The 11,334-nt window shown below is 42.7% G+C and overlaps 1 protein-coding gene across 2 annotated transcripts in view; it reads left to right on the plus strand.

Annotated features, from left to right (window-relative positions):
* The window catches only part of FUT10 (fucosyltransferase 10), a 112,713-nt gene that overhangs the window by 19,360 nt on the left and 82,019 nt on the right, over window positions 1–11,334 (plus strand). For both annotated transcript variants that reach the window (XM_032288271.1, XM_032288272.1), the window contains exon 3: window positions 5,920–6,214. In XM_032288271.1, the coding sequence (XP_032144162.1) occupies window positions 5,920–6,214 (295 nt within the window). The remainder of the gene's footprint in view (window positions 1–5,919; window positions 6,215–11,334) is intronic.

The following is an 11,334-nucleotide window of genomic DNA, read 5'->3' on the forward strand; positions in this document are numbered from 1 at the left end:
AGAGATGGGGTTTTACCATGTTGCTCAGGCTGGTCTTGAACTCCTGAACTCAAGCGATCTGCCTGCCTTGGCTTCCCAAAGCACTAAGATTACAGGTGTGAACCACTGCACCTGACTTCCTCAGGACTTTTTTTTTTTTTTGAGATGGAGTTTTGCTCCTGTTGCGCATGCTGGAGTGCAGTGGTGCAATCCCGGCTCTCTGCAACCTCTACCTTCTGGGCTCAAGTGATTCTCTTGCTTCAGCCTCCCAAGTAGCAGGGATTACAGGTGCCTGCCACCATGCCTGGCTAATTTTTGTATTTTTAGTAGAGATGGGGTTTTGCCATATTGGCCAGGCTGGTCTTGAACTCCTGACCTCAGCTGATCTGCCTGCCTTGTCCTCACAAAGTGCTGGGATTACAGGCATGAGCCACTGCGTCTGGCCCTCCACACAACCTTTAAAGGTTATTTGTGGTTGTGAGTAGTTCACTTGTGAGACTGAGAAACTAAGGTGCTCTCTGGGCTTTTTCGCTCTGCGGGATCTCCCTTCTGCGTTGGGTTGAATGAGATAATGCTTATTAAAGCACTTTGGAAGACAGTCTGGTCCTATACTTCTACCGCTGCCTTCTGCCAGATTGGGATTCTGGTGAGAGGCAACGTGCCTCCTTCCTTGTTTGTGCTGGAGGTATCCAGGACAGAGTGTTGCTCTGTTGCCAGGCTGGAGTGCAGTGGCACCATATGAAGCTCACTGCAACTTCTGCCTCCCGGGTTCAAGTGATTCTCCTGCCTCAGCCTCCTGAGTAGCTGGGACTATAGGCGCGCACCACCACGCCCAGCTAATTTTTGGTATTTTTAGTAGAGACGGGGGTTCGCCACGTTGGCCAGGCTGGTCTCGAACTCCTGACCTCAAGTGATTCCCCTGCCTTGGCCTCCCAAAGTGTTGGGATTATAGGTGTGAGCCACTGCGCCTGGCCTCCATTCCTGTTTTTAGGCAGATGAAATAATTTGCCACATGAGTAGGGTAAAGATAGGATAAATAGAAAAGAAATATCATGTCATAGATCCTATGTTAGTTTGCTAGGGCTTCTGTAACAAAATACTGCAGGTGGAGTGGCTTGCTTCCACAACCCAAATTAATTTTTTTACAGGCCTCTATCCTTGGCTTATAGATGACTGTTTTCTCCCTGTATCTTTATACTGCCTTCTCTCTGCAAGTGTCTGTGTCAGAATTTTCTCTTTTTATAGGAACATCAGTCATACTGGAGTAGGGCCCACCTGTTTTAACTCAGTTACCTCTTTGAAGACCCTGTCCCAAATATAGTCTCGTTATAAGGTACTGGGAGTAAGAACTTCAACATAGGAGTTTTTTGGGAGTATACAATTTAGCGGCCATGCATGGTGGCTTACGTCTGTAATCCCAGCACTCTGGGAGGCTGAGGTGGGCAGATCACGAGGTCAAGAGCTCTAGACCCTCCTGGCCAACATTGTGAAACCCTATTTCTACTAAAAATACAAAAAATTAGCTGGGTGTGGTGGTGCACACCTATAGTCCCAACTACTTGGGTGACTGAGGCAGGAGGATTGCTTGAACTGGGAGGCAGAGGTTGCAGTGAGCCAAGATCATGCCACTGCACTCCAGCCTGGTGACAGAGTAAAACTCTGTTTCAAAAAACCAATCAAGCAAAAAAAAAAAAAAACCAAAACCAATTTAGCCCATAGCAGATTCTATAACATAAATTGTTTACTTAATATTAATCTAAACATGAAAATATTATAGTCACCTGCACTTAAGCTAAAACATTATAGTTCTCTGGAGAAAAACTTAGACATTGTTTTCCATTCACATTTAACTATATTTTGTATAAACTGTAAATTCTTTGGGTATATATGTATATTTATTTTTGAATTTTACTTTTTAGTTGCATAAATAATTTAGTAATATATTTTGGAATATTTTAAAGCAAATCCGGGACATAATAGCATTTCACCAGTCGTATGTTAATATGATTCTCTCACAGATAGGAACTTTGAAAAATTTAATGTAACCATACTGCTACTATCACAGCCAACAAAATTAACAATAACTACTGGATATTCTCTGTATGTTTGGCCATGTTAAATTTTTCCCAGTTGTCTCAAAAAAAAAAAAAAAAAAAGAATTTTCGTAATGAGTTGGTTTTTTTTTGTTGTTGTTGAGACAGAGTCTTGCTCTGTTGCCCAGGCTGGAGTTCAGTGATACATTCTCAGCTCACTGCAACCTCTACGTCCTGGGTTCAAGTGATCCTCCTGCCTCAGCCTCTCAAGTAGCTGGGATTATAGGTTTGTATCACCATGCCCAGCTAATTTTTGTATTTTTAGGAGAAATGGGCTGTGCCACCATGCCCAGCTAATTTTTGTATTTTTAAGATAGACGAGGTTTCACTATGTTGGCCAGGCTGGTCTCAAACTCCTGACCTCAGGTGATCCACCCATCTTGCCCTCCCAAAATGCTGGGATTACAGACATGAGCCACCATGTGTGGCCTGAGTTGGTTTGAATTTGGAATAAACAAACCCATACATTGAATTTGGTTGGTGAGTCTCAAACTTTATGTTTTCATTCTTTTCACTATGAAAAAGTTTCTTCTGCTGCACCTTTTATTCCATGTCATAGGCTTGTTAAAACTGGGTCATTTGTCCTTTTAACTTTTCTGATTGTGGGATTGACTAATTTTATCCTTATGGTTTTATTGAATACATTCCTTTATTCTGCTATATTTCCTACAACCTGGTAGTGGTACCTGAAGATAATGTGTTTTAAAAAGCTGTTTGGGACAATGGGATGAAACCTTGTCTCTACTAAAAATACAAAAAAGTTAACCGGGCATGGTGGCTTGTGTTTGTAATTCCAACTACTCAGGAGGCTGAGGCAGTAGAATCACTTGAACCTGGAGACTGCAGTGAACTGAGATCATGCCACTGCACTCTAGCCTGGGCAACAGAGTGAGACCCTCCCCCGAAAAATAAAAGTTGTTTGGCAGAAGAAGAATCTCTTCTTAAAAGCATCGCTATTCTTTGGAAATGAACTTATAGCTCACATAGTAGATATTGATCTGAAATGTGGAATAAATTTCACCTTTGGAGTTGTATCCTATGGCTTTCTAAAAGCCTTTCTTTTAAGTGACTGGTTGTACATTTGCAGGGGAAGAAGTTCAGATGAAAAGATAGTTTTGTGGCTACAAGTCATCTCCTTTGGATCAAACTACTGGGGAGAGCCACGTTGTGCCATCATAAAAATGCTGAGAGAGCTGTTGGCAACAGGCAGAATTTAGCTCTCAGTGATGGCCCTGCTGCTCTAGCGTTGACTTTGTCTCAGGTGATCCATAGTTTTGTAAAGCCGATATAATTCCTTACTCCTGGAATGCTGTTTGGCTTTCACTCAGTGTTGTTTTTTTTGGCCTTGGATATCTTTGAGAATCTAATGAAAGTCACGGGCCTTCCCCAGGGAGTTACAGACTCCATGCAATGCATCAGTGATCAGTGGCCTTTATCTAACACCGGGAGCAGCAAGCACGTACAAAAGGTACCACTCTCGGCTCCTAAAAGCAGGATCTGAGGGCTGCCCGGGGAACGCCCTCCATGGCTGACTGGTAGAGCAGTTAACATATAGAAATGTAAATGTGCCTTACTGTTTACTGCTTTGTTTGTTTCATAGTCTGACTACTAAACTTTCAGTTACATATGGAGCCGTTCAACCCTTTCTCTAGCATATTTCTTTTTTTTGTTTTTTTAATAGAGATGGGGCTTCACCGTGTTAGCCAGGATGGTCTCTATCTGACCTCATGATCCACCTGCCTCTGCCTCCCAAAGTGCTGGGATTACAGGCGTGAGCCACTGCGCCTGGCTTCTCTAGCATATTTCTATACCTAGTGCCATATCAATTATCATATTAATATCAATTTTTGTTTTTTTTTTTCTTGAGATGGAGTCTTCTTTTGTTGCTCAAGCTGGAGTATAGTGGTGGAGTCATACCGCACTGCAGCCTTGAACTCCTGGACTCAAGCGATCCTCTGGTCTCAGCCTCCCGAGTAGCTGGGACTAAAGGTGCATGCCACTGTGCTCAGCACAATACCAAGTCTTAAAATTTGATGAAAAGGCCAGGCATGGTGGCTCATGCTTGTAATTCCACGCTTTGGGAGGCCAAGGCGGGTGGATCACGAGTTCATGAGTTCGAGATGAGCCTGGCCAACACAATGAAACCCTGTCTCTACTAAAAATAAAAAATTAGCTGAGCGTGGTGGCACACGCCTGTAATCCCAGCTACTCAAGAGGCTGAGGCAGGAGAATCACTTTAACCCGGGAGGCGGAGGTTGCAGTGAGCTGAGATCGTGCTACTGCATTCCAGCCTGGGTGACAGAGCTAGACTCCATCTCAAAAAAATATTTGATGAAAAGCAGCACTTTTGGAGTTTCTGCTACACCCACCCTGCCCTCCAGATGACTGTTGCTGATGTCCTAGCTGTCCAGTGACCCAGACTTAGACTATCCTGGAATAAATTTAAACATGTGGTTGTGAGTGGAAGCCCAGTACTCTGGTGTACCATGTGGGTAACATAGACTCTAGGGAATTTTGACATCAGATATTATTTCACCATCTCAATGCTATAGTGAGTATTGCTAGAAACATAAAACCCATGTTATGACTCCTTTAATTGTAATAAAAAAGAAACCAGTTGGTAATTTATAACTCATTTTCCCTAGAGTGCCTTTTCTAGTGGTAGTCAGGTAACAATCCTGTCATAGGTTTCATTAAGAGGCAAAACTCTTTCTGGATATCCTATCGACTTAAGAAATGGAGGGGAAATGTATTTGTTTTAAGTGTTTAGTAGAATCATTGACCATTCTTGTTGGTTGATATTTGGAGGCTGTGTCTACTCCCTGATCCCTGGAACCTGTGAATATGTTACTTTAGTTGGCAAAAGGGACTTTGCAGATGGGATCAATGTGACACACTTTGAAATGGAGGAGATTATCGCAGATTATTCATGTGAGCCCCATGTAATCACAAGTTCTTAAAGATGGAGAGCCTTTCCTGACATGGTCAGAGAGAAGAGGTGACATCAGAAGAGTCAGGAGATGTAGTGTTGCTGGCTTTGAAGAGGAGGAAGGAGGCCATGAGTCAATGGTGGTAGCTCTAAAAGAAAAGCAAGAAACAGGCTTCTCTCCTAGAGTCTTCAGGGAGGATTGCAGCCCTGCTGACCCCTTGATCTTAGCCCAGTGAGACCCATTTCAGACCTCTGACTTCAGAACTGTGCAATAACAAATTTGTGATTGATTGATTGATTGACTGATTGATTTTTGAGACAAGGTCTTGCTCTGTTGCCCAGGCTGGAGTGCAGTGGTGCAGTCATAATTCACTACACCCTCTAATTCCTGGGCTTAAGCAAGCCTCTTGCCTCAGCCTCCTGAGTATCTGGGACTGCAGGCATGCCTCACCATGCCTGGCCAATTCTTTTTTTCTTTTTTTTTGACATGGAGCTTCGCTCTGTTGCCCAGGCTGAAGTGCAGTAACGCAATCTTGGCTCACTGCAATCTCTGCTTCCTGAGTTCATTTGATTTGATTCTCCTGACTCAGCCTCCCAAGAAACTGGGGTTACAGGCGTATGCTATCACCACACCTGACTGATTTTTGTATTTTTTAGTAGAGTCGGGATTTCACCATGTTGGCCAGGCTAGTCTCGATCCCCTGGCCTCAAGTGGTCCTCCCAACATGGCCCCACGATATACTGAGATTACAAGTGTAAGCCGGTGCACCTAGCTTAAATTTATGTTGTCTTAAATTACTGTTTGTGGTCAATGGTTACAGCAACAACTAGTAAGAGGCTCAATCGTCAAGATGAATGAGAGATGTACAACAGGAAATCACATAGTTTGACCCTGGAAATAATTGTCTTCTCTTTTAGGTCGTGGTTGAGCTGGGGAAGTTTGAAAGGAAGGGGTTTCAAAGTTCCGGTTTGCAAGATGGACATACAAAAATGGAAGAAGCACCTACGCATCTTAATGCGTTTCTTAAGAAAGAAGCATTGACCTTCAACAGGAAAAGAAAATGGGAACTGGACAGCTACCCCATTATGCTCTGGTGGTCCCCGCTGACGGGGGAGACCGGGAGGTTAGGCCACTGTGGAGCAGACGCATGTTTCTTCACCATCAACCGGACCTACCTGCATCATCACATGACAAAAGCATTGCTCTTCTATGGTAAGCGGGGCTTTCGCCTTTCTCCGTTCGTTTGCTCCCTTTGTTCCCTTACTCCAAAGCTGAGTTACAGCTTACCACTGAAAAGTGATGGTGGAGCTCCCCTTGAAAACACATTGACACCCCTGATTTCCTTTTCATTTGCTCTGTGGCATGCCAGAGTACTTAGCAGATACAATAAAGAAACAAGCCTGGCTGGGCGTGGTGGCTTCTGAATTCTCTAACACATTTCTGAAGGGTTGGGTAAGAGAGTATGATCCTCAAGTTGTCATTTGAGATGAAGCAAAGTTAAATGTTGAGATTAATATCTCAAGTTTTAACAGAAGCCTCTAGAAAGATTTCAGTTATAGACACAAAAAATATAGATAATAAAAGGGGTATTTATGTACCTATCACCTAGCTTAAGATATAAAATATTACATGTATAATTGAAAATCTGTATGAGCCCCTCTCTGACCTATCCCATTTCCCTCCCTGATACTCTGGAGGGAATCATGATATGTGTGTATGTGTGACAATATAAGTATTTTATTTAGATATATAGGAGTTATATATACATGTGTGTTAAAATTTTTTTAAATGTTTAAAAGTTTTAAAAAAGTTTTTTAGGGCTGGGCGCGGTGGCTCAAGCCTGTAATCCTAGCACTTTGGGAGGCCGAGGCGGGTGGATCACGAGGTCAAGAGATCGAGACCATCCTGGTCAACATGGTGAAACCCCGTCTCTACTAAAAATACAAAAAATTAGCTGGGCATGGTGGCGCGTGCCTGTAATCCCAGCTACTCAGGAGGCTGAGACAGGAGAATTGCCTGAACCCAGGAGGCGGAGGTTGCGGTGAGCCGAGATCGCGCCATTGCACTCCAGCCTGGGTAACAAGAGCGAAACTCCGTCCCAAAAAAAAAAAAAAAAGTTTTTTAAATGTTTAAGTGTTTTAAATGTTGACTGTGGTATAACCACTTTAGATATTGGTTTGGCAAGGTCTAGTAAATATGAATTCATACTTAATAATTCTACTACTAGGTTTATAAGCACATGAAATCTCACATATATACATGGATTGTTCATTATGAAATTGTTCTCCATAAGTAAGGCTTTTAAAGTAAACTAAATGTCCAATAACAGAAAAATGATTAAATGAAGTGTAATACATAAATTCAATGGAATATTATGCAATGATGAAAATGAACTGGAGTTAGGAGTATGTAACTGATAAATCTCAAAACTAAGTTACAGATAGAAAGTTACATATAACACTACTCTACATCATTTATGTTGTTAGAAATCTGTAGTAGAAATTTAAGAACATGTGATGCTATTCCAGGGAAAACAACCAGTTGTACACATATATACATATGTAAACACAAGGATACACATACACACACATACATATACACATACATACACATATATACATGCATATATACACACATATATAGTGATAGGTTTGGCTGTGTCCCCACCCAAAATCTCATCTTGAATTGTAATCCCCATAATCTCCACATGTCAAGGGCGGGACTAGGTGGAGGTAATTGGATCATGGGCAGTTCCCCATGCTGTTCTCATGAAGTGAGTGAGTCTCATGAGATCTGGCATTTCCCCTGCTGGCACTCACTCCATCCTGCTGCCTGTTTCTCCTTTGTCTTCTGTCATGATTGTAAGTTTCCTGAGGCCTCCCCAGCAATGCAGAACTCCGAATCAATTAAACCTCTTTCCTTTATAAATTACCCAGTCTCAGGTATTTCTTCATAGCAGTGTGAGAATGGACTAATGCAGTATACACACATATATGTTCATACCCACATATATACACATATACACACGTAGACACATATACATGTATACACATATACATATGCATTTATGCATGTGTGTACTATGTATGTAGGTACATAAATACACACACATCTGCATGCATACATATATGCACACATGCACGCACATATATGTATGCATGTTTACATACACACATGTATATACATACACACATACACACTGTAATTTATATATACATATACAAGTTGAACATCATAAATCTGAAAATTTGAAATCCGAAATGCCCCCAGATCCAAAACTTTGAGCACCAACATGATGCTCAAAGGAAGTGCTTATTGGAATATTTTGGATTTCAGAATTTCATATTTGGGATGCTCAATGGTATAATGCAGGTATTCCAAAATTAAAAAAAAATAAAAAATCTGAAACACTCCTGGTCTCAAGCATTTCTGCTAAGGGATTCTCAGTCTGCATATATGTACCTATATGTATACACACACACTAGAGACACACACACACACACACACACACACACACACACACATCCTTTGTGTGCAATGTACTTTTTTGCTCCTCCCTTCCTTCTCTGGAAGAAGATAGAATCTTCTCTTTTTCACCAGTTTGGAAATTTAGCAATAACTGCTTTGGTGTGGGTCTGTATCCTTTCACTGAAGTGGGAACATAAATGTCTGGTTGCCAGGAAGCCTACAAAACAGTTTTTAATAACTTGGTGACTTTTCCGGGACTCACAGGTCTACAGAGTCATGCACTTAATTTTGTCAGTACGCTTAAGAGTTGTTTTTTTTCTGTCTGGGTTGGACTTATCTCGAACCAAATTCCAAGGAGACTAGCGTGTCAACCAGAATGCTTCTGGTTTGACCTTCCATATTTCAGATGGAAATATGGAAGGTCAAATTTCTTACTGTCCATTGCCTAAAACGATCAGTGACTCTCTTGGAGAACTGAATATACGCTGTTTATTACCTTGGCATTCAAGGCTCTGTGTAATCTGACTCCAACTTACCTTCCAAGCTTAACCCCTCTGATTCTATCAAGTAAACCTTATGTTCAAAACTGAAACTGGAATAGTCCTGATTTTAGGCATAAGCCACCAATATTTCTCACTTAGCATCATTGTTCGTTCAGTTCTGTCTCCTAGGTTGTCCTTTTCGTACTTGTCGTGTCAGAAGAATCTACTGAATACCTTCCATTTCTTTGGCAATATGGATGAATAATATAGTTTCTGATGTCTAAGATTATTATCTTGAGAAAAAGATATGACCCAACTGTAACTCAGGGGCAGATGCTATGTACACCACAAGAGAAGTCGGCAAGTCTTTGTGGGATTTCAAAGACAGGAGAGAGCGCCTACTATTGGAGGGATCAAGAAACGATTCATAGGCCAGGCGTGGTGGCCCATACCTGTAATCCCAGCACTTTGGAAGGTTGAGGTGGACAGATCACCTGAGGTCAGGAGTTCAAGACCAGCCTGACCAACATGGTGAAACCCTGTCTCTACTAAAAGTACAAAAATTAGCTAGGCGTGGTGGTGGGTGCCTGTAATCCCAGCTACTTGGGGGGCTGAGGCAGGAGAATCACTTGAACCCAGGAGGCAGAGGTTATAGTGAGCCGAGATTATGCCACTGCACTCTAGCCTGGGTGACAGAGTAAGACCCTGTCTCAAAAAAGAAAAAAAAAAAAAGAAAGGCTTCATAAAAAATTATGAGTAATATCTGAGGTACAGTAAGCAGAGTGGTTGGCTACAGCATAGTTGTGGGTACAGGAAAGATAAAGATTGAAAGATAAATATTGGGACCAGAGCTTGGAGAATCTTTAATGTTGGCTTAAGATTTTTCCATCGCATTATAGGATGGTGTTAAGTAGTCACTGGAGTTAAAACAACCTTTTAAAAGTCAACTCAGGCCGGGTGCAGTGGCTCACACCTCCAATCCCAGCACTTTGGGAGGCAGAGGCGGGCAGATCACTTGAAGTCAGGAGCTCAAGACCCGCCCGGCCAACATGGTGAAACCTTATCTCTACTAAAAATACAAAAAATTAGCCAGGTGTGGTGGTAGTAGTATGTGCCTGTAATCCCAGCTACTTGGGAGGCTGAGGCAAAAGAATCGCCTAAACCTGGGAGGAGAAAGTTGCAGTGAGCTGAGATCGTGTCACTGCACTCTAGCCTGGGTGACACAGCGAGACTCTGTCTCAAAACAAAAACAAAAACAAAACAAAACAAAACAAACAAGTCAACTCACAGCCACCTACAAACCATTCCTGATTCCTGTCCATCAGATGAAGCCCGTCTTCTCTAAATGCCCACAGGGCATTTTATGTCTCCTTTATGTCATTTTACTGAGTGTCTACTATATATCAGGCACATTGCCAATCACGTATACAGGTAGCTATGGCGTTTTCTTCCCTGGTGGAGTGTAGAGTTCATGATAGAGCAACGTCAGTTCATCTTTGTTCCTCCTCCCACCCACTGTATATAGCACACTGCTTTGTACATGGTAGGTGCTCAGAAAATATTCATGGAGACCTAGAGAATTTTTTTTTTTTAGATGGAGTCTTGCTCTGTCGCCAGGCTGGAGTGCGGTGATGCAATCTTGGCTCACTGCAACCTCTGCTTCCCAGGTTGAAGTGATTCTCCTGCCTCAGCTTCCTGAGTAGCGGGGACTATAGGTGTGCGCCACCACGCCCAGCTGATTTTTGTATTTTGAGTAGAGATGGGGTTTCACCATGTTGACCAGGATGATCTTGATCTCGACCTTGTGATCTGCCCGCCTTAGCCTTCCAAAGTGCTGGGATTACAGGTGTAAGCCACCATGCCCTGCTGAGACTTAGAGTCTTTGTGAATAGAGAGACTTATTCTAAACTCAAGAGTCTACCCTCTTTTTTGTCGAGCTGAGAGACTGAGGCTCTGGAGACTTAGGGATGTGCCAGGATTGCAGTGGTTGGTACCACTGCAGTATGCCAGTGGAGAACCAAGGCGCACTGACTCCTGACTGTGTGCTCCTTCACCTAGACCATATTTGTTGTTTGATTGTTTGTTTTGGAGACAGGGTTCCACTCTGTCTCCCAGGCTGGAGTGCAGTGGCACGATCATAGCTCACTCCAGCCTCCAACTCCTGGCTCAAGTGTTGGCTTACGACTTTCCATCACGTCAGCCAGGCGTGGTGGCTCATGTCTATAATCCCAGCACTTTGGGAGGCCAAGGCAGGCAGATCATGAGGTCAGGAGTTCGAGACCAGCCTGACTAACATGGTGAAACCCCGTCTCTACTAAAAATACAAAAGTTAGCTGGACGTGGTGGTGTGTACCTGTAATCTCAGCTACCCAGGGGACTGAG

The sequence above is a fragment of the Sapajus apella genome, unplaced genomic scaffold (assembly GCF_009761245.1).
Source record: "Sapajus apella isolate SASKATOON/1434 unplaced genomic scaffold, GSC_monkey_1.0 scaffold21, whole genome shotgun sequence".
NCBI lineage: Eukaryota > Metazoa > Chordata > Mammalia > Primates > Cebidae > Sapajus > Sapajus apella.